A 26,931-nucleotide genomic window follows, 5' to 3' on the forward strand; every position below is an offset into this window, starting at 1 on the left:
CCTGTGAGCATCTGGCAGATCCTTCTGGCCTTCTCTGAGAAACCTTTCCTGACCCCTGCAGGCTGCTAGCATTCCTTCTCCTGCATTTTCACTGCACCTAACACCTGTCCACATTGCACCCCTTCATTGTCATGCAGTGACTGGCACATGGAATTCTCACTAGTCTGTGAATGTCCAAGGCCAAAGCCACGTGTGCACAAAAATGTCTGCTGGATGAAAGAATGAATACTGTAGCCACTTCATCTTATACCTGGTTTACATGCCATATTAGATAAAGTCATTTCCTACTTCTCTTAAAACTACGTGCTCTCCTTAAAAGCAAGGAGACCAATCACTTTTGTTGGCTTCCTGGGTTTGTCTCAAATATTCAGACGATGGGAGTAACTTGGTACACAAAGGGGAAGATTCCTCACTGTCCTCTGAATCAGAGAGGCCATTCTCATGGACCCTGAGAAGCACCCTCCAAGTAAACAAGCATGTGGAGACACCACTGGGCCTGGACTCAATACGATTTATTCTCCAGGCACTTTATCTCCTTGAGCCCAGGAATGCAATCAACCAAGAAAGGGAAAACTGAGCTGAGCCTTGTCTATTCACCCTGACTCCCTGCAACGTCTCCAGTGGGGGCCAAGCTCCCCTTCTAGGGGAGAGGGAAGAAAGCGGGGGTGGGGGGAGCATCCTGTGTGAATCACGCGAGAGTTTTGCAGATGCTGCCCTAAAGTAGTGTGTGATGATGGATTTGACAGAACCTTCCCAAGTGCCACTAACTCATGTACATTTACATTATCATGAGCTGTGTGGCTGCCCCTCAAAGGCACTGCCAAGGTTGAGGATCACAAACACAATGCCTGATCAAGCAAGGGAGGGCAGGGTGCTGGGCATTTTTTAGGCATGTGTTAAGTACCAGGCACTGTGCCAAGTGTTTGCTATCTAATGGGATAAAAGGTAGACACAATTATTTTACACATGAATCCAAGGCTGTTAGCAGGGAAGCAAATTACCCATGGCCGTGCACTAAGGCATGAAGTCAGTAGCAGAATTGTGGTTCAAGCTCTAGTATCTGCTCTGTAATGTGATGCTTTTTCCCTTGTACCATGCTGCCTTCCTGTGCCTGCAGTCTGATCTGGCTCTCCCTCTTCTTCTTCCCTTCCCCTTCCTTCTTTCCTTCTGCTCCTACTCCTATTCCTACAGTGTGTCCATGCATGCAAATACACACACACACACACACACAGACACACACACACACACACCGCAGACCACAGGTGGATGTCTTGTCTCCTGGTCCTTGCTAGCCCATATTGAGCAGCTGATCTCCCTCTCTCTCTGAGTTTTAGCTCCACCTCAGTAATAATAATCACAGACTCTGGAGGTAGAGAAGTCCCAGATAGTACATATGTACTGTTGCTATTCAGTTTGGAATCATAGCTTTCACTGTGTGCATGACATGCAAAAGATTCTAATAGACATGCCATTCATTAAACAATTTCAGAATATTTACACTTTGTTTATACTCTTCAAGGTTGACATAAGCGAAGCCCATTGGCCACAGTCAGTTGAACTTTGCTCTTTGTTTCTTTTTTCAGGTTTTGTTATTATGGTTGTCTTCATTTCCAGTAACACTGATGGATTTGCAGTGGTTTTGCCTTGCTTTCTATGCCAATTGCCCATCTGAGGAGCTTCCCATATTTATAAGCTGGATAACTGGGTTAGAAGATTAAAGGAGAGTCCATAGATACAGAATACAGTGATGTCAATATGTCCGTTCATTGATTAAACTCTTGGTGCCCCCATTTAGTCTCTGCATTCAGACACCCAAGTATGTAAGAAGGTTTTGGGTTGGTACCTGTCTCTGTTGGAGATGCTGGTCTTGGCACTGTGTCTTTTCTACATCCCATAGACTCGGGCCGAGACCCCATGTCAGAATCTAGGGGAAAAAAAAGAGTTGTTGCAATGTTGGGGAGAAGGGGTAATATTCCACTGGTCACCAAAATGGTAGTAGCAATGTGAGAAAAATCAGGGCCTAAAGCCAGGTGCCTTAGATAAGATCTGCAACAGATGCCCTGACATAGGTCTGCACTCTTTTTATATGGAACATCATCCAACCTCTCAATGATAGAACAGTCATTATCTGTGATATTGAAATCATTAACATATGCAAAGCCCTTTCAAATTAACAAAATATGCTCATAAATATTGCTATTTATAACACCCTATGTAGGTAGGGAACAAGATTTCCATTTTACTCTTGAGAAAACTGAGACTTAGAATGGCAAAATAATTTATCCCAGACCACTCAAGTGTCCAGTAAATGAATTAGAAATTTTAAAAATGTAACTAAATGTTCAAGTCAGGTACAGGTCTTCCATGAAAGCGAGTGAGGCTGTGGTGGCACAGGTATTAGGCAGGGCTTAAGGCACTTCCCTGTAGTGTAGCAAATGTCCTGGAGAAATGTAAGTCCCTGATTTTTCATCAGCTAACACTTTATCAGAAATTTCTGATAACTAGGAAGTGCTGGACTTGGGACCTCCTATCAGTGTCTGGTCTTGACCCCAGGATCTCCCAGGCCTCCCATGGGCATTTCACATACCCTCTCCAAGTCTCATTTTCCTTGTCTGGAAAATGAATAAAATATCAGCCCCTCTTTAGACTTACCTTATAGGTATAATTAAATAAGAAAAGTAGTACATGATCTCATTTTATCTCTTTAAAATGAAAATGATGGTAAACACCTTCCTTTTCATTTTCTCCTCTCCCTCCTCTTCTCCTCTTCCTCCTGCTCCTCTTCTGCCTTCCGTGTTCTCTTCATCACCACCACCCCCACCAACATTACTCAGCAGGTATTATATGCACGACACTGTTTTGTGCATTGATGCACTATTGCTCAGGCAATTCTGAGGCCAGTGACATCTGTATCACATGCTACCCATGGGGAATCTGGGCATGAGGGACTGGTCCATGGGCTCCCAGGCACATGAGTGGGGATTGATAGGACCAGGATTCACATCCTGTCATTCCAAGTCTGTGCCTTCCTGCTCCTTCAGTTTATCAGCATATAGAAGCAAATCACCAATCCTCTCTTGGGACACTGAAGATCAGCGAGGACAGATTAGAGGAACAGGAAGGAGGTAATATGGGGTCAGGGGCCTTTTTTCATGCCTCTCACCCAGTACATATGGCCATGACCTGTGATGGGCCACTGCTCTATCTGATCCCTCCTGAGGCCAGAACCCTTCAAGAGTCAGGACTGTGCCTCTCATCTCTCTCCTAAACGCCTTTCATTTTCCCTGGGTCTGAGTAGGCACTTGGTCAACATTCAGAAAACTCGAAGGAGGACAAAGAAGCAGAAGGGAAGTGCCAAGCGGGCGTGTTGTCGGACTCTCCATTTTTCCCCCACTCTGTCCCACAGTACCATTATCTCTGAGCAGGAGTTCAGGGCACTACCTGTCTGGGGTCCTGTCCCCAGTCCCTGGGCCTCAGGGTGAAAGGCACATGGGGCTGAGTCCCCTTGGATAAATGCCTCCTGTGCTTTGCAATGGCCCTGAACTCCCCTCCTAGGAACAAGAGTGTCTTGTGGTCAGCGAACTTTATCTCACGGGAACCTAGTGCTTCCTCCCTCCATTCCTTCTTGGGTTTCCACAGTATTCATTTTTCTTTTAGACTTTGGTATCTTATCTGATGAATTGGAGCCCTTCTATTACACAGAAAGTATGCATTTGGAAACTGACTCTCTACCTATTCCTCTATGGAAATAGAGTGCCCTGTGAATGGGAGGTGGTGCCTGACAATCTCATGTAATCAGCGTCCTGCTAACCCCCCTCTTCCACCATGGAGCTCACCTTTCCAGAGATAAACCTGCTGAAAATTGGTAAAGGTGTCTTGAGTTCCTTCTAGGGGTGTCAGACCTGCAAAGGAAGATGTTTATTTTTATGAGGTTGAGTGTGCTGTCACTGGGTACCCACCATTACCATAATAGCCCCATCTCCCTTGACACAGGCTCTTCCTAGGCCTGAAAAATGTGCTTCTGATGCAAGGTGTAACCCAGAAGCTTCTTGCAACTCTATTCCAGCTCCCTGGTACAAAACCAGAGCTGGTAAGACATTGGGTGTCATACTCAGGGCACCAAAGGGACTACTTCCGTGAGGGGTTGTGAACCTATGACTCAGGAGTCACTTAAGGAACTGGAGATTGGCTTGAAGAAAGCAAAGCTCCTGGGACACTCGAGGGCTGTGTGAGTTTCCCACATCACTTAACTCCTCAGAGACCCTTGCCTCATTGGTAAATGTGGACAGCGATTTATCCTCTGCAGTCCTCAACATTTGATAGGCAGCCACTTGTTGGCAGCTGCCGCGACTCAATTGATTACTAATATTATCTGATTTTCCTTTCTAGCAAACTGTTCTCCCCCGGATGCCATTCTGGATGAGACCAGACTTGCCACACCATTTCCTGATGGTCAGTGCTGCCTCTTTTGCCCCTGCTCAGTCTTCAGTTCCTTTCAAATTCCCTGTGACATGGAAGGTGAAGGAAATAGCCCAGATAGCAGAATCTGGAGGCAAATAAGCCCCATGCTACAGGAGAGGGCTGGCTGACGCCTGAGACATCAAGATATGACTAAATTTTGTTTTTAATTATTATTAGGAGCTAGTTTTTATATAACTTTTTTAAAATTTTTATTTTATTTTACTTTAAGTTCCAGGATACAGGTGCAAACCTTTGTGCAGGTTTGTTACGTATGTATACATGTGCCATGGTGATACACTGCACCTATCAACCTGTCATTTAGGTTTTAAGCCCTGCATGCATTAGGTATTTGTCCTAATGAAGAGCTAGTTATTTATAAACAGTTATTACCATTTACCCAACACTAGCAGGGGTGTCCAAGGGAGAGAATACAGTCATGGGTTCTTAGTTTCTGTCTCCGGTTGGGCCAGTAAAGCCCCTTCCTCATCACTCTTTTCCACTTATCACTAAAGACAGAAACTAAAAACCATGGTGTCAGACTACTAAAAGCCTAAAACAAAACAAAACAACAACAACAACAGGTAGATTGGACAAGCTTGCATGAAAACCTTCCATATATTACCTAATTTAAAACTCACAGGCATGCTATAAAGTAAGGTCCCCAATTTCCAGATAAAGGAAGGAAAGTCAAGAAAGGTTAATGCAAGAATTTAAACCCCACGTATTTGGCTTCAAATCCCATACTCCTTCCTAACCACCACACTAAGGAGAGGATAATATACAGCCATGCATCTCTTACCAACCAGGATATGTTCTGAGAAATGCAATTTTGTTGTTGTGTGATCATAAAGTGTACTTACATAAGACTAGATGCTCTATCTACTTTTATTTACATATATTTTTTCATACAAAAACACAAATGTCCCAGCATCATTACTGAATATCAATCATTTCCCCTACTTGATCTGAAATGCCAGTATCAAGTGCTATGTATCAGGTTTCTATTATTATCCATTATAATCTTATGTATTCATCTTATAATCTTATTCTCCATTATAATCTTATGGGACCACCATTACATGTGTGGTCCTTCATCGGTCAAAGTGTCTTTTTGAGGTGCATGGCTGTACTTCAGAATTCTGTCCATCTGACATGGCAAAAATGTTAAAGGTGTTGTGTTTAAAGAGATGTGAACTGAACTCTCTGGAAAACTCGGCTATCAAAGTGACAAGTCCCCCCCCCCCCACCCCAGGGCTGACCATGTTCTAGGACATAGAGGTCAGCCAAAAATACTGAGTTGTACTTTCATTTGATTTTACTTCTGAAATGGGAATGAACAATGGTGCTAGAACTTCTCAGACTGTGCAATGTTGGGATGTTTCTCTAAAGGATCCACTCAAAATTCTGTCATAGCCTTCTTTAGAAGGTGAAAGTTTTTTATAACAATTTGGGCAAGCGAACACCTATGGCATCTGAAAGATGTAGACTTGGATCTCTGCAATTACTGGACTTGTCCTCCACACTGCAGAGAAGACCTCACCATATACTCCTACTGCAACAACACAGAACCAGTGGTTGCACACCTGCTCAGTTTGTGTTCCGTTTTCACTCTCTCCTCATGATATCATCATTTGCTTATTTCAAAGCTCAGACTATGGGGTTTTAGACTTTGTCACAAGGGAAATCAGATACTTTTTTTTTTTTTTTGAGACGGAGTCTTGCTCTGTTGCCCAGACTGGAGTAAAATAGCATGATCTCGGCTTGCTGCAACTTCTGCCTTCCAGGTTCAAGAAATTCTCCTGCCTCAGTCTCCCAGGTAGCTGGGATTACAGGTTCCCACCACCATGCCTGCTAATTTTTGTATTTTTAGTAGAGACAGGGTTTCACCACATTGGCTAGGCTGATCTTGAACTCCTGACCTCGTGATCCACCTGCCTTGGCCTCCCAAAGTGCTGGGATTACAGGTATGAGCCACCACGCCCAACCTTAAATCTTTTCATACCCAAATCTATTGATATACTGATTCTTTAAAGATAGATAGATACACCATATGTAGATACATATATAGAGAGATAGCTATAGATATACCCTATATATTCATATAGGTAATACAGATGTAAAGTGAATAACGTATTAAAAATACTTTTGGTCATGCATTATAATTCTTATTTAGCCTGTAAAAGTTAAAGAAACATTTATCTCTAGAGTATTGTATTGCTCTCAAGTCTAAGGCTGAAGCCAATGACCACATTAAGAAGCAGTTTACCATGAAATACATTTTCAGCGATCTGGATGAGACTGGAGACTATGATTCTAAGTGAAGTAACTCCGGGATGAAAAACCAATCATGGAATGTTCTCACTGATATGTGGGAGTTAAGCTATGAAGACGCAAAGGCATCAGAATAATCCAGTGGACTTTGGGGACTTGGAGGGAAGGGTGAGAGGGGGGCAAGGGATAAATAACTACAAATAGGGTGCAGTGGATGCTGTTCAGATGATGGGTGCACCGAAATCTCACAAATCACCACTAAGGAACTTACTCATGTAACCAAACACCACCTTACCCCAATAACCTAAGGAAAAATAATATACACGTGTGTGTGTGTGGTGTGTGTGTGTGTGTGTGTGTAGTTTACCATGAAATAATTGGGGAATTTGGATTATGGTCCCTCAATACAAATACAAATTCAGTCACATCCCCTTCCTAAGGGGTATGCCTGCCCCTTCCTAAGAGCAGTATCCTTAGGAAATGCCAAGAGGAAGGTCTTTACCTCTCAGTAGTCTCAGTGTCTGACTTGGGGAGAGTCGGTGGTGAGTCTTTCACTCTGTCTGAGACTCTTATTTTTGTCGGTATGTGTGTCCTGTTTTACATAATGTCAAAAATTACAGGTGCCTTTCATTACTCAGAGACAAACGGGTGCTTCCCGCAGGTGCACGTCAGTTTAGGACTGTATTTTTGGCCCAGAATGTACTGAACTGTGATAGGAAGCAGACCCTCTTATACACTCTGTCCATCTCAAGGCAACGGAGCCTTGGGTCTGCCAGCCTGGGAAATATGCTGTCTTAAGTTTATCCTTGGTTTTTGCCTGTTTCAACACAATTTAATCCAATGGAATTCAACTAAATTTAGCACATGTATGTAGAGTGCCTTGGTAGGTCCAGAAAGTCACCTGACCAGCATCTACAGAGATTATTGTGTCCTGGGAAGCACCTTTGTCAATCACCACAAGGAAAGCTGTAACCCCTTGGTAGTCCTAATTATTAAAATAATAATTAACATCTATATTTATTTATATAATATATATTAATATAATTATTAATATAATAATAATATCATATAATTATATATAATTAATATAATGCCAAGTCTCCATAGGAATACATAGAGAATACTGGGTAAAAGAAAGAATGTTGTTCTTCTTTCTCTTACCTTCCTCATCTCTCATTCCCATCTCTACATCCAAACTCACTTCCTCCTGCTTTCTAAATCAGTTAATAGGACCATCTGCTTCTTGGGTCATCCTTGACTCCTTCTCCATCAGTCTCTGCATCCATTCAGACTAGTCCCTAAACTGTTCTTTAATCTTTCCTCTCCTCTGAACCCTTCCTCTCAGCTCAAGCCTCAGCACATCTCCTAACTCCATTAGGCTTTAGCTGATCCCCACCTAGGCCTTGACCTTGGCCCCCTCCCATCCCTCAGCCACACAGCCCCCAGGTACTCATCCTGAAAGACAAACCTACCTTTGGTCCTGCAGGAGCTACAGGGATGTCAGAATTCAGTTCCTTGCAATCTGGCTCATGACAGCCTCATGCCCTAATCTGTCTCCAAAGTGCTCACCTCCCAAGTCACATTGAATGCTTGCTGTCAGACCTCTGTGTCGTTGCATGTATTTTTCTCTCTGCCTAGAACCCTGTTCTGTTTCACTTGATTGACCTCTACTCATTCTTTCAGAATCAGGTTCTGCATCACCGCCTCCTGAAAGGCTTCCCTCAGCTCTCCAGCTGGTCACAGGTCCCCCTCCTCTGGGTTTGCAGTATTCAGAGCTTTTCTTTCTCTCCCCTTATGCCTGGTAGATACTGTCCAGCTTCCTGAACATACTGTAAGTCCCTTCTTTATATCGCCCATTCCCCCAGCACAATTCTTGGCACAGAACTGGGGTTCAGTATATAAATAAATGCAAGGCTAAATGAAGGAGGGAGAACAAAACAATGAATGATACTCAAAGCCCACCAAATAAACACAGAGCACTGCCCTCCCACGCATCAGAAGGTTAGCCCCAAATTAGTTTTCCTAAACAGATTTCTGACCCCTTACTCCATTCCCCAAAATTTCCCTAATAGAATACTGATGACTGTAAGAAGGTATAGAGAACCCAAGCAGCATCGTTCCTCCTCTTCTCTGATAAATGGTCATAGTTTGACTGCCTAGAAAATACTTTCATTTCTTCCACAATAACTGAGTTATCCCTGCTATACACACAGGCCTCCAGCCCCTGATTCAGGGTCGCTGCCCCTGTGATCAAGGCTGCAGGAGCACAAACACACTGAGAACTTGAGGGTTTGGGCACAGAACCTGATTCTCCCGCATTGCTGGGTGTGCCGTGGTCTTTACTCAGAAAACTTCTGAGGAGATCATGCGCTGCGTCTGTGGCAGTCAAATTTAATCCACACCCTCAGATTAAACTGGGCAGGATCCTACACGGAAAAGCACACTCTAGGAGTGGCACAGAAAAGTTGCTGTCCAGGAGCCCCACCCTCCAGGAAGGAGTTACAGATGCATCACCTCTTTATCCCAGTTACCACCACCACCACCGGGCTTTGTTAATTAGCATAATGAATGCTGGAAATAGGTACATACCTATTGGTCAGATACATAACATTCAAAACATGGCTTGGCTAAATGTATCACAGTGTCACTCCTATGCTGGCAGGTAGAGATTGTGACAGATTCCTGAGCCCAATAGCCCTAGAGCCGTGGCTTGATTCAAAACGGGTCTGTGATCAGTCACGGATATGAAGGATTCTTGTTCATCTGATTTTGACAAGAAGGTGAGTTGAGTTCAGCTGTGAGAATAGTATTAGTTCTGTCTTAAATAAACCTTTCCAACAAGGTGCCAAGGATAGCAAGCTGGGGCTTCATTGGGGCCACTGAACAGGTGACAGGTCGTGACAGTTTCTGGGCCTGTTTGCTAGTAACTGCTTGGATGTGTGGTAGAATTCGGAGACTTGCTTTCATTACAATCCACTAGTGAGTTGGGAGGGGAAAGACCTCCAGCCATCAAAGATGACCATTGTGAAGAATCAGCTGACACTCCTGGGCCTCCAGTGTGGGTTAGGTAGGTTCAGAATGGCTGCTGTAGGTCCTGGAGGCATTGATACAAGGATGGAGTCTCCCAGGGTCCTTCCCAGCAGATGGTGCCCAGCCTCAGGAGAACCGAGGCCTGGTCAGCTGCACCAATACAATGGCCCCTGCCCCTCTCCTAGACAGTGAGCTTCCTTAACAGGAGGCAGATATCAGGATCTCTACATCCCACTTCCCAGCGCAAAGCAGATCTGAGTAATGACTGTGGCGTAAAGGAAACCCGAACTGTGCTACTGGTGAGCTGAAAAACCTTGAGGAAGTTCCCTTGAGTCCCTATGCCTTATTCTCCCCCTCAGTAAATGGAGAAAATGCCATTTCTCTCCCGTTCTTAGACGATGAGTGGAAATGACGTATGCAATGTGAACTGCTGGTCTATGCCCAGGGCTCTGAGGGAGTTGTAGAAAGCCACAGCTGCCCTCGGCACAGTGGCAGGATGGACGGGCCAGGAGCTGCTGCCCTCCCTGCAATTGTCAGCCAAGTCCTCTGCAGCACTGCTGGGTGCACACCCTGTTCCTTGGCCCAGCTGGCAGGGTCATTCTGAAGTGTGTTTTACACTGATCCAGGGAATTAAGTACAGCTGGCCTCAGAGTCCACCCTTTATTGGCTGTCGTCTCTTCTCTGTGTTACTTCCCCTGAGACTCTGTTCATATTCCTTGTCCTTCCTATTTACATGACACTCCTGAATCTTTGTCTCATGGTTGATTCTGGGAGAAGCCAAACTATAAACTAAGACACAAACATAGCACTAAGCACATGGCAACACCCAACCTGTGACAGCAGTAACTAATAACTGATAGGGCCCTTTTTAAATGGCCCATCCTATTTCTAGGCATTCATCAGCCATCTAATCTAGATGCATCTGGTTGCAATGAGTACCACAGGTGTATTGTAACTTTCTCCACTGAGGTCCTGGCACCCCAAGGTAATGACAAACACTGACATAAAACAGACCCCTATAAACTGAACATCAGGCAAAGCCTCACAATCACTCAACATCAAGCCTTTTGGATTCAGGATGAACCCAGAAGTATTTCTGCCAAGGCTTTTTTTTTTTTCTATCAAATTTTACGTCTGAGTGGCATTAGGGGACATTTAATCTGCCTGTTTTCCATTCATTTGCACTTCAAGATCTGTCAAAACTAGCCATATGCAGCCCCAGAGCTTTCTAAGATGTTTTTCTGAGAAATAAGAGGGTTGACCCAGCCAGGAGCAAATAGTTGAATACACTCAGAAATGCTCACTGGAAATTTGGGAGATCCAGATCCTGAGTGGATTTCTCTCTGGAGAACACATGTCAACCCAGGCACCAAGGTGAAGCAAAATCTCATATTCTCAGCCATCACTCATTACTGACGGCAGAAACCTCACAGCAAAAGGTGCTGTGTCTCCAAATGAGATTAAAATAGCCTCCAGGTGTTTTGTGGGATTTGTTGTTTGGGGTACAATTGTTTGTTTGTTGGAGCTGGTATTAGAAGTCAGTCCTAACTTCTGTGTGGCAGGTGACCTGAATGAAGCTTTTACCAAACAGGAAAGGTTATGCTAAGGGGACATTCTGCATTCCTACAATCCTTGTCAGTCCACTAAGATGGGCAAACAGGAGGTCTGCTGTATTTAATAATCTCTGTATCTCTCACCCCATCTAGCCTGTGAGCTCCTTGAGAACAGAAGCCACTCTCGCCATCTTTGCCTCCAGACCTGGCCTGGTCACCTCACCCTCACACCTACCCAGCAGCTGCTCAGGATATGAGGGAGGGAGGAGGAAACACAAGGGCTGCCCCAGCCTGGGGGAGGGCTCCCCACCAACTCACCACCTCCAAAGCTGTTTGCACATCTCCCAGCTCCCCATTGCAACTCACAGTTGACCCTACAGCTTTCCTGAATCTTCTGTTCCCTTCTCCCAATAGCCCTGTAAAATCCTTGAAGTAGAAGATCCCATTAGCTGGCATTAATACCCAATATCTGGAGCATAGCTGGCCCCAGAGCGATGTCTGAGGGGTGACACTCTCAGTTACCAGAGACTCCTTAATTTTTCTGGCACAATAACAAGGATAACCCCAAAGCACTTTGCACTTCCAGTAAATTGCACACAGGATGGTGGAAGCAGAAGGTGGCAGAGAGAGGTGGGTAGAGAGCTTCCACAAGGCAGCACTGGTCTCCTAAGCTGAAGGCTTGAGCCCCAGCCATGGCGCTAACGCAGATTGTTTCTTAAGGTGTGTCATGTCAGAGCTCCAAACTTCACTCTCATGAGTGAAACTGTGATATAACCAACTGCCTCACCAGAGTGCCCAAAGGATCGATTGAGTTGTATGTGAAAGTACTTTGTATAATGCAGTGCAGATATTTACTACTTGAACTTGTGTTTTCTGGGGTTGTGATTTCCTACACCTGTCAATCAACTCATTTGTGCTTTAAGAACAAATGCTAATTCTCCATTACCCAGGTCATGTGTTGAACCACAGCCTGATAGTACCAGTGAATTGATCAACAAAAGCAGAAGTCTGTACCCAGAAGTCCCATGGGTGCCTCTGCTGGATGTGCTGTTAGGGAACCAGGGACCAGAGAACAAGGCATTCTTTGACAGCCTAGGGAGCATGCCAGCACTTCACTCGGTAATCTGTGAACAAATGCACCCACTGCACAGATGGAAGCCCTGAGGCTGAAGGTGGTCAAATGTCTTGAATGGTCACAGAGCTAGGGGAAAAGCCAGGCTCCATTCCAGACATTTTCACTCTCAGCCCTTGTGCCCCATCTCCCGTGTCCACTGTGAGCCTGCCTTGCTCAGCACCACTCTGCTGTTCCACACACATTCTTCTTTAATCCTCCCAACCACCTGGAGAGTCAGAGACCACCATTATCCTCACTGAATAATTGGGAATGCCAAAACCTAGAAGGGCCACGCAGCGAGGACACATTCACACTGGAATTCAGATTCCAGGGCCGGATTCCAGAGTCTGTCTTCACAACCATCTATCCCATTGTTAAACTGGGAGGAAGAGGCCAGTCCTCAATCAAGTTTAGTGGGGATGGAGTTTGTCTTAATTGTCCCTAGCGCCTCCCCATGTTCTTTCAAATCATTTCACACCCTCCCCTGCAACTGTTCCTATACCCAGAACCCTCCTCTTTTCCTCCATCAATATCTGTTGTTAGAAAAGGGTATCTATCAGTTCTTCACGCTGTAGTTAGAATTTAAATTATTACACTCTCTCCCTCTCACCTCCAGGGGTTAATCATACTAAAAGGCTGACCTCTTATTTTGAAGAGGAAATATCTGTGCCCTGTTGTCTTCAATCGGGGGTAGCCTCCTACTCAGCCTTTGTATAGGGCAACCTCCAATTTGGAGTATCAAGGCTGCCTGAAATCCCTATCATAGTGCATACTTCTTAAAGCCTTGCCCTCACTGCACAATACACACACACACATAAGGCACTGAAAAAAACAAACATTTCAAAGGTCTTCTGGTAATCACTTCTCTGGGAGGCCAGACAAGGGCACAGTCCTCATTTCTTGGGCACATACCAAGCACACGCTCTGGGTTGAGCAATTCACTTTGGATTTACTGCCATGAAAATATCATATGTCTTTCTTGAAATGCCTGTGTTCACCCGGTGCTCCTGGAGTAATGAATACCATATGTTTTCTACCCATCACATAAATGAGTGATTAGATTTTATTGACCCCAAAAGAAACTATTTATGCTTTATGGAATTCCACCAAATTCTGTGATATTTTCTTTCAGAATTTGGTGACCATGCACTCCATATATACATATATATATTTTTTTCTATGCCATCTTTGTAAAACATAGCTCAATGGTGGGAATCCAGAAACTAATTAAACACAATTCCGTTTTTAAGATATGGCAGAAAACAATGACGAATTAAGAAAATAATGATAACATCATCTAATATCAATACCACAGATCAGGAACTCTGCTAAGTTCTTGATCTGCAAGGGCTGATACAGAGGAGTGGTTAAGAATGGCCGTGTAAGAGCTGGGATGCCAGGTTTCAGATCCCAGCCCTCTTATTGACAAGCTCTAAAACCTAGGGAAGTCCCCTAAGTGCTATGTGCCTGAGTGTCTTCAGCTGGCAAACGGGGACGATGATGATAAGAGTGCCTCCCTTGAAGCACTTTGTTGAGGACTTGTGAGCATAGGTCAAGGCCTCAGAGCAGGGCTGCCTCAGAGGGTGTGCTACATAAGTCATTTCTATTATCCTTATTTTGTATTGTTATACCCTCTCCTTTCATCCTCCCAACCCCATGAGATGGGTACTGGTATTATTCTCATTATATAGACAGGCAATTAGGCCTGAAAACATTCATTGACCTACTCCAGGTCACACAAGTGGTGCCCAATGCTAGGATTTAACATCACAGACAAACTTTCCACAGACAGGTGAATGCGCAATGGTGGCAGGCCACTGACTGCACTGCCTAACAAAGGAACAGGCAGAGCATCCATGAAGCTCTGCAGTCGAGGAAGCACTAAGCCCTGTGGGTAGTCAGGGAGCCCTCTTGGAGGAGGTGACATGGGGTGACATGGAATGCTCTGCCACTGGAACCTTGAGAAATGCAAGATATAAAGGTGTGGGTCTCAGAAGCTTCCCTGGGAGGCAGAAGAGACCCTCTGCCAGCCTTTGGGAGACCACTTCCTGCAGCAACACAAGCACCCAAGGGTTCCCACAAAAAGAACCCCATTAACCCTCTCACATCAGGCGCTCAGACTATCTGGTCAGCACCTGCACATGCCTTCATTGCTCTCAACTCAGAAGGTGGAGAAGAAGCATGGCGGTGCTTTCCCAGTTCAGGTTCTGGCAGAAAAACAGACAACGAGGAGCAGGGCTTCCCCTCAACCTCACTCTGGAACTAGAAGAGGGAAGGCAGCAGCTGGCCCCATCTTCATCATAACTCAGACTCTCAGGGATGGAAGGAAACTTTCAAGCCAACAGTGCTACATAAGTATTGTCCGGACCATTTGTTAGAACACAGATTCCTGGGACCCACCCTGAGGGCTGGGGTGTGGCCTGAGACTCTGCATTTCTAACCAGCTCCCAGTGATGGTGGTGCTGGTGGTGCTGGTCCTGTCTTTCCTGATCACATCAGTAGTACATGGCTGGCCAGTCCCTAGCCCAGCACAGAGTGGGCATCCGCTTTTTCCTGATGGGGGTCTGCTGGGAGAGGCAGTGCAGGGCTGAGAGGGTAGAAAGGAGATGCCACTGGCTGGGGGGCCTCAGGCACTAACTGCCCATCTCTGGAAACTGAGAGGCTGGGGCAGATGATCGCAGAGATGCAGCCTCACTGTAATGTTTATATGTTTGTAGAAAAGAGCTTCCAAAAGAAAGAAGAGGAAGGAGAAAGCCCAATAGTTATTTCTGTTAGTTGAGTCCATGCAATGGAGCCCACAGTCCCTTGCACCCATCATTGGAGTAGGCAGTACAATTGGTAAACCTGGAATTTCTTAACTCATAGAGGGAGAAAATACGCCTGGATGGGCATTAGTTTGGGGGACAGATTGCATTTCAGGCTCTAGTTTTCCATCCTTGTTTGTAGTCCTAATATTTGCACATGACTTTGCAGTTCCCCCCACTATAGGAGCAGAGTCTATTTCTCACCCTTTGTCTCTTGTTTGGCCATGGGATTTGCTTTATCCAATAGGATGAGGCAGAAACAGTAATGTGACAGATCTGAGCTCCACCAACAGAGACCTTGCTTATTTCTCCTTGCTCCCGCTTCTGCCATCTACAGAAGAGTACGTTCCTCCAGAGGAGGATGAGAAACTCATAGAGCAGGGCCCAGATGTGCCAGCCAAGACTAGATGAGATCCATCAATTGCCACCTAACCCCAAGATTCTTGACAGCAGCAGACTTGCCCTGCTGGGCCATGCTCCCTGCAGTCCACCTGCAATCTGAGGAGCTAAATGGATGCTTCCCATAGGGTTCTGCTGAGATGCCAGGGTTGTTTCCATCCAGTATAATTGGTAAAGTTTTCTTTTCAGAAGTGTAAGTTCCTCAGGCCACAAGGAGAGCTCATAAGAAAGTAGCAGAGGGCCTTGCTGGTGGGAAGAATAATTTTGAAGGAATATGGACAAATGGCAAAGACTTACTCTTGATGAACTCCTGGCCTCCAAGACGCAATGTCACCTGGCGGCTCTCCTGGTCATATGTCACACCAGGACACGTAGCATTAGCCCGGGCTTCAGAGGGATCCATCCAGTCTTTGACATTGCAAAGCAGGACATTGGGTGAGCTCAGCAACCCACAGATGATGGCAACTGAGGAGCACAAGAGGGAGGAGAGGTCACTGTGATGGAGGCAGACCTTTAGAGACTCTTCTCTGTCCCCTGAGAGCATTTGCAGATAAAGATAGGTGACAGCATCTCAGGAGAAGACACAGACGCTAGAACTCAAGAGTCTGGTTTTAAATTGAGACAATCCTGCCTAAGAGTACTGCAGTTATCTTATTGGCAAATTTCCAAGGGGAGGGCCACCTCCTTCAAACCTGCTGATCCCTTCCCTCCCCATGAGAGCTCTTCTTCATGGCGCCCACAGCACTGACAGTACCTCCAACATCCTGAGGGCATCACTGCCAGAATCCTCAGTCACCATGGTCTACACCTGCTGAACAGGGTGATTTTCCTGAGCTGCTGCTGCTTCAGTTTCCTCCTCCTTTTCTCCTGCCCTTCTGCCTCACTTCCCATCATATTCTCTCTCTGTCTGTCTCTCTTGCTCTCTCACATACACACACACACACACACGAGATCAACCTTAAAGGGTCTCATAAAGGAGTATTTAGATTCAAAGTAAGATTTTTTTTTTTTGAGATGGAGTAAGAAACTATTAAAAACTAACACCTATGCACCAATGACACATACTTCCCTGTTAGGAAGTGAGCTCCTCGTCTTTGGACATATCCAAGCAGAGACTATGTGTCCATATGCCTAGGATGTGTGGAGAGAAAACTAGGGGAGATGACATTGGACTCTTTTATCTTGAATATGTCTCCTGACTCTCAATTTTAAAAAGCTACCCCAAAATTATGACTTTGTTTAGCATCAGGAAGACCTATTCCCAAGCTAATGGAATTTGATGGTGATTTTATTTGGATACATTCAAGTAACTCACACGTTTTTTATATCTGCTATGTGCCAGCCACTGTGTAAGTCTTTAAGTATATTAATTCCCTTAATTCTTATAGACATTACTATCTCCATTTTACCAATGAGAAAACTGAGTCTCATGTAAGTTAATTAAGCTACTTGAGGATATTTAGATTTATAAATTTGTATCTATTCCATTTGGATAAATAAACCTTCTAGGTAGTAGAGTTGTTCAGACTCCCCTGGAAAAAGAAAGGGCAATATATTATCCCACAACTCCTACTCCATTCCTCATTCTAATTTCCTAATTTATGTCCAATCTGGATCTAGTTCTAAACAATTCTATCTCCAGAATTTCCCCAGAGTAGGTGACTCATCGATGTCTGGCTTAAAAATTTCACACTGTGTCCTTTTTGCTTCTGCTGGCCACTGTTAAACTGCAGTAAATTTCTGAATTTTTAAAGTGACCTTCCAGGTCATCTAATATGGTGGTTTCCGAACATGGATGCTTAGACTGATGACATCAGAAATGCAGGAAGGGTTTTGAAAATGCTCATTTCTAGGTATCAACCACAGAGTTTCTGACTTGCTAGGTCATGTGTATGGGGCGGGGTGCATTTGGGCATAAGCATTTGTAAAGAGCACCATGGAGAATCACTGACCTAGTTAGACCACCTCGTTTTACAGATGGGGAAACTGAGGCACAGAAAGGAAGAATGGTTTTTCTAGGAGCTGAGAAATTGTGGAACGGCCAGCAGGCAGCAAGAGCCTCAGCAAGGGGCAGGCTTCAGGGCCAGCCGTGGAACGTGAGGGCAGCACCAGCAAGGGGCACACTCAGAGCCCGGGAGAGTTCGAGGAAGGCTGATCACTGTGGTCTGGCTTGCTTGAAAGCCAGGGAACAGAATGATGGAATTAACAAGAGGCAGGGTGCATTTTTCCTTTTGCTCTCAGACCTCAGTAGAGAAACCCATACAGCTTTCCTCTTTAACTAGTACCAAATGTCCTCGAGAAGGCTGTGCCTGGGAGGTGGGGGCCAGGGAGAGGCTGGAAGTCACTTTGCTGGTCATATATTGCCAGCTTAGCTTCAGTTGCACTCCTGTGACCCTGAAGCCACTCAAGGCCCTCAGAGCCCCACTTCCAAGCAGTCTCCACTAAAATGTAGTTCAGACGCCCCATGAATTTTCACTAATAACTCTCAGTGGAAACAAAGCCATGGAGGGGTAGAGATCGCAGGAAGCTGGAGACTTGTTGGGAGGGGAGAAAGGAAAGCAGGGGAAGTGGGGGGAATCCACCGGAGCTAAATGACTTTCCAGGCTGTGGTAAAGGATGTAGCAGAATTCTGTTCCTGGTCGTCAGCAGATCCAGCCAAAGCTTCATAAGTTAAAACTCCAGCTTTGCCCACTGGACAAGACTGGGGAAAACATCTGCCCGATACTTTATGTGTATTTCAAAGACGGCTTGACTTTCAGCATTGCGAGGTTCAGTTCAACATAATTCACAGATCACAGGTTAAACTTGGAGGGAAAAGCAAGCAAGCTGCCAGCCAGAAATATCATGGAAAAAAAGGATTTTGTGGGCTTACCGCTGCAGGGAACAGAAACATTCTTCCATATATGATCCTAAGGAAAATGAAATCAATCTTTCCAGCTTGAAAAAAATCATAGGGTCTGGTGAGTCATCGTGCATCTGGGGAAATTGTGGTATCCTCAGAAAATACATTTAGTTCAAAGAGGAATCCTTGATTTGAGTTATGGTGTTTCTAAATATAGATATACATCAAGACAAATACAAGTGTGTGTGTGTGCGTGTGTGTGTGTGTATGCATGTTTGTGTGTGTGTGTGTGTAACATATTTTTCTATCTAAACACTAACAGGAATCCACATCACATAATCATAGAGCATTAAATGTAGAAGGAATTTTATGAATCAGCTCATTCTAATCTGTGTTCCTGCCCCACCACTCCAACAAAACGTTCTCATTTTAGCCACCCTGACCACTGTGAGCTAAACTCAGCATTTTTCAGGAATCACCTTATTTGAACTCTCAGCAGCACTCAAGACTGTTGACAACTTCCTCACCATGCCACCCTCTCCTACCCTAGCTTTCGCGAGGATCCACTATTCCCGTCTCCTCCTCCCTGTCTGGCTGCTCCTTCTCTATCTCTTTGCAGATTCTCTACCTGTTATGTAGTTTGCTCATCAAGATCAGCTCCATCCCCTCTATATTTCCTCATTCTGCACCCTCCTCCTAGAAAAACGCATTCATACCCAGACCTTTGATACCGACTCGAAGCTGTAATTTACACATTTATATCTTCCATCCACACTTCCCTTCTGAGCTCTGGATCTTTGCATCTAAAAACTCAGCTGACATTTTGTGAATGTCTCAAAAGTCACTTCAAACTTAGTATACCCCACATGAACCCATGGCCTTCCTAAATCTCCCTCTTCCATCGCCAAATTGGACATCCAATCTCTTTCATTTGCCACACAACAGGTGAACAAGTTAGATACCCAAGAACAATCATTGACATCTCTTCCTCAATCCTCAAATTCAAAGTCCTATTGAATTTGCCTCCTGGGGATGCTTTGAATCTGTCTTCCATTCCCCGTCTCCACTTCAACAGCCCTAGCCCAGGATATCATACCTTCTTCCCTGGACTACTGCGGCAGTTTCTAACTCATCTCTGCATCTACTCTGACCCCCAGCCACAACCTTCTCCACACTCAAGCCATGACATGGCAAGCACTCATGTCCAAGTTCAAATCTGATCATGACACTTCCTTGCTTAAAACATTCAGTGGCTTCCAGTTGTTATTACAATAAAAACAACTATTCATGCCACCTAAAATGTTCTCCTCACTGTGGCCTGGCCTCTCCCTCCTGCCTCCTAAACCTCTGGCCTTGTACTCTCTGCTCCAGGGACCACGACTTCCTCTAGCCTTCTCTTCTTTATCCTGCATCCTCTTCCCACAGGGCCTTTGCATAAGCTATTCTTTCCATTTAACATCACCTTCCCTCTTATCTTTACCTCATTTAAACCTACACATGATTCAAGATTTGGGGAAGTCTTAATTTATCTCTCCGAATAGGGCAAAACATTTATTATATGTTTTCAATGCAATATTCACTTGTCTTCAGAGTCTAGCAATTAACAATTATCCTTTTCTCCCTCTGGATCTGAGAGGAGGAGGTGGAGACGGCGGGAGTGGGAGGGGGAGTAGAGCACAAGCGTCTATGCCATAAGTCAGGAAAGCCAAGTTCCACTTTGCTGACCACTAGAATGTGGGCATCAGGCAGATCACTTCCCCACTTTGGGGTCTGCCCTATTCAGTAGCATTCCTCTGCAACTACAGTGAGCATGGCTGTCCTAAAGGCTGAGGATAAATAACTCTTTCATAGCCTGGGGAGTTTGAATCCACCAGGGAGATTGGATATGTGAACCTGGATACAAAGAGAAGGGACAAAATAGTACTCCAGGAGGAGGAAATCACAAGGAGAGCTTAAAGTTGAATAGGATGACTTGGAGGAAGGGGCATCTAGTCAAGTATGTGGGGGTTGGTGGTGAGAGGCCAATTAAGAGACTGGTACAGGTGCCAAGAAAATAATAATACAGGCCTAAATGCAGACTGTGGTGACAGGGATGGAATACACTTCGGTCTCAAACATGATAGTAAGAGAGCAACAGGAAATTGGAGTGACAGCTTCACAGAAGGGAAGGGGGCTGTCGGGCATTCAGTATGATCCCAGGTCTGTGGCTCAGGTGCCCTTCACTGAGATTGGCTGGTTTAGGGTAAAATCTACCCATTCATTTGACTTTGAGATTCCTAACGGATGTCCAAGAGGGTATATCCGGACAGCAGATGAGTGTATGGATGTGCATACACTCATCTCTGCAGAGAGGTCACACCCAGAACAAAGACCCACAAGAGGTAGAGGTGGGACCTATCAAAGGTCCCAAAGGTCATCTAAGGATTCAACCCAGAAAGCTGAAAGAGATGAGAAGGGGTAGTTTAAGTAGCAAGAGAAGGGCATCTTGGAGGTCAGGAGAGGATGGTCAGAAGAGGAGATGTTGAAAAAAGACCTCTTTCGAAAGAGGAAGGTCGAAAGAACTGGACAGCAGGAAATAGTGACAGCTGCCAGAGACAACAGGCCTATGGAGGAGCAGAAGATGCCCCTGGTGACTGGATATCTGGTAGAAGCCGTTTGGGGGTGAGACAGGATCTCAGCTTATAGGGTTTGGCTGTGGTAGAGAAGGAGAGCAACCGGAGAGGCACTCAAGGGAAGGTCGGAGGTCAAGTGGGGCCATGCATGTTTTGGATTTTAAGAAGGGAGAGGGGCTAAGAACACTGTACCTGCCTGCTGATGGGGAGCCCTGGAAAACACTGGGTTAGTGACAGGGGGAGAGCAGGGAGGAGGGCAGGGGCATTGTACTAGGCTGTTCTTGCATTGCTATAGATAAATACCTGAGGCCGGGTAATTTATAAAGTAAAGAGATTTAATTGGCTCATGATTCTGCAGATAGTACAAGAAACATGGTGCTGGCATCTACTGCTGGTGAGGCCTCAGGAAACTTACATTCATGACAGAAGGTGAAGGGGGGGCAGGCATGTTATAGGAGATTAGGAGTTAGACAAAGGGGGAGGTGGCATACACTTTTAAGGATCTTGCAAGAACTCACTCACTGTCAAGAGGACAGCACCAAGCCATCCATGAGAAATCCAACCCTGTTACCTAACACCTCCCACTAGGCCTCACCTCCAACACTGGGGGTCACATTTCAACATGAGATGAAGGACAAACATCCATATTGTATTAGGCATGGCCCTGCAAAGGTGAGACAAGGGGCTCGTGTACCCAGGAGGCAAGGTTAGTCCTTCTCAGAAGGAGACACCCTCTACCCTGAGCCTGGTGGGGATATTGTGTAGATGCTGGAGGCAGCAGCAGTCCTGGAGGTGAAACCAAAAAACACCTGCCTCCTGATCAACTCCATGTCTCAGTTAATAGTCTTCAGAAAACCTGGGGTCTCTCTGTCTGTAGCTCAGCTCACAAGGATACCCACTCTGAACCAAATCCTCCCACTCTGTCATCTAAATACTGCTCATCCCACAAAACCTGGCCCAAGTTCCTCTTCTTCCTGGAAGCCTCCCCTGACCTTCCTCTTGTTATCCCCTTCCTTCACACTTCAAGGCTTCTATGTCTCTACCTCATCAGGTATTTGCGTCGCACACTGCCTAGTTCTGAAGCCTGATGCTGAGCAGTGCTCCACACATGTTTGCTGAATGCAAGCAGGGATGAATAAATGAGTAAAGGCCATTTATTCCCCTTTCACGGTATACACTGCCTCTCCCCCCAGACCCTAAGTCCTTTTTATCTGTTCCTAATGCCTAGCACATTCAATTGCACATATATGGTGATCAGTTAGAGTCTCCTGTTGACTTAAGTGAGAACCATAACAAGATATATCAGACTATTCCAATTTTTTCTAATCTTTAGAATTTTTCATAAATTTAATGTGACTAGTCACATAGTGGCTTACAGTTTGATGCTGCTAAGAGAAACAGGATTGGTTTTCATATAAAACAGTCACAGTTTGATGCTGCTAAGGAGAAATAGGATTGGTTTTCATATAAAACAGTTAAGACCCTTTTAGTCAATCAGTGGCACACCAGGAGCCAAATCTATATGCAACATTTTGCACTCATTATCTTAATAACAAGTAGTCCAATATAAAGTATTATTATCTGTATTTTATAAACAAAGGAAGTACAACTTCGTTTAAGTAACTTGTCCAAGATCACACAGCCAGAAAGTGACAGCAGTGACTAGAACCCAGGTCCATAACACCAAAGTCCCTTCTCAACCACTAGGCCACACTGCTGAGTACATGAATTTATTTCCATAAACAGAAGCGCATCTCCATTGCTGAAATACTATTGAAAATGATAGGCATATTGATCACAGGACCTGGTGAGTGGGCAATCAATAGATCATTGCTGAATGACTGATGGTGGGAAGTAAGAATGAGCTAACATTTTTTGACCGAATATGTCCAGTCCCAGCTTCACAAGTGACAGTAAGGTGCTGTAGAAGACACAACTTGGGTCAAATCCTGGCTCTATCACTTTTCAAGGTGTCTGACCATGAGCAAATGATTTAAACGATCTGAGCCTTAGTTTCTCAGTGTGTCAAATGGAGCTTGCAATATGTCTCTTAAAGATAACAGAAAAGAATAAACCAGTATTACAAGGTGAAGGGGACAGCACAGTGTATAACACGTGGAACGTGAATGTGAGTACCATGTGTGTATTGTGTACTTGACTATTGCCTTCTATTTGGGTGTAGGCACTCACACTGTACACCCCATGCAGCGCCACGTTGTGTGTCCTGGCTTCTGCATTCCTGTGTGTTCCCCATCCCTTGTTAGGTCCTGGCCCTCACCACCAACATTACCTCCTTGGACCTGTGTGAGGACGAAGCCATCGCAACACAGATCACGGTCACATGCAAGAAGACAGAAGAGGTGAGCATCGGTCAGATTGGCTCCTGAGGCTGAGAACACAATGGGGTTGTACAATCCGGAAAGCATGTTTTGGAAACCAGTGGGTTCAAAGCTTTTCTGAAGTGTTGTGGTGGATCCTTGGCCTGGGGGAAAGGCAGAACAAAATTTTAAAAGACCTCAAAACATGGCAGGGTTGGACAGAGCTTACTGATCTCGTAGGACAGTTTGTTGACTTAGCTGCAACTGTGCTTGAGGTGGCGTGTGGGCCAAGACGAATTGCTCTCCATGCCACAAAGCTTCTGGATATGCCTGTGCATGAAGAGGGTAGAGCCAGCCAAGGCCATGGCCCCAGACCCAGGAGACGGGACAAATGCCCATCACATCTTCAAGGGTCCAAAGGGTATGTGTAGAAAAATGGCCATATATTTTTATGTTTATTATTACCAGCAAATATGTATTGAGCCATAAGTATATACACAGACCCTGTGCCACATGCTCTACCTACATGGTTTCATTTGATTTTCACTGCCCTGCTATCACATGTGCTTTTGTCACACAAATTAGTTTAAACACGTGGTAGGGAAGCTTGGCCACTGTAATGCTGAAGTCACATTGCTTGCACTATCTACAGTTTTCTCAGCATGTCATTGCCTTGTGCCATCAAACATCATCAAACAAATGCTGTGTAAACAAATGCAGCTGAAAGCAGCAAACTGCAAGAACTCAGGACTGTACACAATACCCATGATCCCACATTCTTCCTCTTGCCTGAGACTGACCCCATCCAGGGGCTGTCTTCAAAGTTATGACTGCAGAGTTTTCCCTTCCCTTTGTGCAAGCAGCCCTTGTCTCCATAACTTAGCAGCCTCAACCCTTCCTTACACCCTCCCCCATCAAGCTACCTTGCCCTTTTACATTTTCAGAAGCATTTCTTTATTATGAATTCAACACATCTTTTTCAAAACTGTTCTAGCATTTTCAAGTAGAATTGTTAATTTTTTTTTCCATTGGTCTACCTAAAAGTGGCATGGTTTGAGTTTCCTGTCCCTAACTCTAGTTTTCAAATCAGCCCTGTTAATTTTAGAGCATCATTTTTGCAAACATGAGATTTTCCAGGGATAGATATATAGAGCACTATAGCCTAAATGTCTGCCCCATTCTTATGCCCATTTTCCATTTGGGGAAAAGTCTTGACATGCGAACTGTCTGGCTCAGGTTTATACGCCGGTGGGTGGTGGACAGGGCACCAGGGCCTGTGCCCTTCACCACTCTGACCTCCTGTCAGCCTGGCAGATCACCACATCTTATCTGACTCATACACCTGGAGGCCGTAGAGAGGTTTTCAGTGTGAGACCCAAGAGCGCGAGCTTCAGATCAAACAGATCTGAGGGCACCCTGCCAAGGAAGGTCCTAATTCCTTGGATCCTCAGCCTCCCAAGCCTCCCGTCTGTACAATGAGGATGATAATAAGTAATCCTCACGAACATTGAACAGATGAGAAAACATAGACTGGGGCCGGGCACAGTGGCTCATGCCTGTAATCCCACCACTTTGGGAGGCTGAGGCGGGCAGATCACTTGAGGTCAGGAGTTCAAGACTAGCTGGGCCAAATGGTGAAATCCCGTCTCTACTAACAATACAAATATTAGCCAGGTGTGATGATGCATGCCTGTAGTCCCAGTTACTCGAGAGGCTGAGGCAGGAGAATCCCTTGAACCTGGGAGGCAGAGGTTGCAGTGAGCCGAGATCCCGCCACTGCACTCCAGTGTGGGCAACAGAGTGAAACTCCGTCTCGAAAAAAAAAAAAAAAAAGTAGACTGTATATAAAAGGGCTGAACAACAACGAGCCTGCCACTTAACTTATGCTCAGCAGGTGTTTTACATATCTCCAAAACGTCAGCATGTTCTCCCTCCAAGCATTGGCTCACTCAGTCCCTTCTGCCTCAAACGCAAATCCACTCTTCACCAAAACCCAGCTTTATTTGAAGGGTCCATCTCTGCATTTGTACAGTTAGAATTCATCTCTCTCTCCCTTGATCTCTCATACATTCCATTTGTGACTGTACTAAAGCCTCTACTCTCTCTCTCCCTGTATTTAAGCTACTTGAGAGAGTCGGCCTCCCCTACAGCATGTGATTCTCCAATGTTTGATGCCATAATCATAGCCTTATGAGACTATTTAAATATCAATGTCAGTTAAGCAAAGTTAATATTGCAATAGCCACCTTCCAAATGCTCAATAGCCATGAGTAACTAATGGACGGCGCAGATCTGTAGACCATTTCCATCACTGCCAAAGGTTTCATTGGACGGTGTTGCTGTGGAGTCCAGGGCCACATCTCAGTTCCCCTTGATATCTTCCACATAGGGCAGGTGGCAGAGAGGACCACCTACCCCGAGACCTTTGCATGGTGGGCTGCTTTTCTTTTCTATCTTTTCTTTTTTTTTTTTTTTTTTGAGACAGAGTCTCGCTCTGTTGCCCAGGCTGGAGTGCAGTGGCACAATATTGGCTCACTGCAAGCTCCACTTCCCTGGTTCACGCCATTCTCCTGCCTCAGCCTCCCCAGTAGCTAGGACTACAGGTGCCCACCACCATGCCCGGCTAATTTTTTGTATGTGTAGTAGAGACGGGGTTTCACCATGTTAGCCAGGATGGTCTCGATCTCCTGACCTCATGATCTGCCTGCCTCGGCCTCCCAAAGTGCTGGGATTACAGGTGTGAGCCACCATGCCTGGCTGGTGGGCTGCTTTTCATCCTTCAGATCTCAGTTCCAATGTCCCCTCCTCTGTGATTCCTTCCCTGACCACCCTGAAGCAGCTCATACCCATCTTTACCTCCTCGTCCTGTTTCATTTTCATCCAAGCACTTACTGCCCTCTGAGACGATCTTATTGCTGGATCAATTCCTCTGTCAATCAGTGATTCTGTTTTGCTCACAGATGCATCCATAGTGCCTACAAAAGTGCTTATTGCACCGCCGTGGTAGAGGCCTGGACAATGAAGCAGGCCAGGAAGGCCTTTCAGACTCAGGGGAGGTTCCACTTTGATGTCACATGGAGTAAGATGGTTCCTTTTCCTAGACCTCATCTGTGAGATGAGGGGTTGGGCTAGACAACCTCTAAAGAACCTTTGGGCACTGACATCCTTTGATTCTGAAAGACCCACGGCTCATCCCCCAAGTTGAAAGCCACAGTCATTAAGTGGGAGTAGGCAGCAGAGGGTATTGGGTGTCAGATCAAGCTCTGCGACTCAGGCCCTTTCTTTAGTCCCACCTTCCGGGTTACTGAAGGTCAGGGATGGGAACGGACATGATTAACTACCCACTGGGAGCTGATGACATGTGTGGGCGACTTTCAGAAACTGTGGCCTGTCCTCCTCGGTTGTGACATAGTCCCATTTTACAGAGGAGAAACTGAGTTTCGAGTGAAGTAAAGAAGTTGTTCCTGATCAGAGACAGAGACAGGAAGAGGAAGGCAGGAGTTGGAAACCAGACCTAACTTACTCCT

At 45.4% G+C, this 26,931-nt stretch overlaps 1 protein-coding gene across 1 annotated transcript in view; it reads right to left on the reverse strand.

The window, feature by feature from the left end:
• The window catches only part of TG (thyroglobulin), a 273,073-nt gene that overhangs the window by 172,565 nt on the left and 73,577 nt on the right, over positions 1–26,931 (reverse strand). The window contains exons 26-29 of the mRNA XM_050800313.1: positions 23,377–23,568; positions 15,930–16,097; positions 3,837–3,902; positions 1,844–1,924 (exon numbers count right to left, since the gene is read on the reverse strand). Coding sequence (XP_050656270.1) covers positions 1,844–1,924; positions 3,837–3,902; positions 15,930–16,097; positions 23,377–23,568 — 507 coding nt within the window. The remainder of the gene's footprint in view (positions 1–1,843; positions 1,925–3,836; positions 3,903–15,929; positions 16,098–23,376; positions 23,569–26,931) is intronic.

Source organism: Macaca thibetana, chromosome 8, assembly GCF_024542745.1.
Source record: "Macaca thibetana thibetana isolate TM-01 chromosome 8, ASM2454274v1, whole genome shotgun sequence".
Lineage (NCBI taxonomy): Eukaryota > Metazoa > Chordata > Mammalia > Primates > Cercopithecidae > Macaca > Macaca thibetana.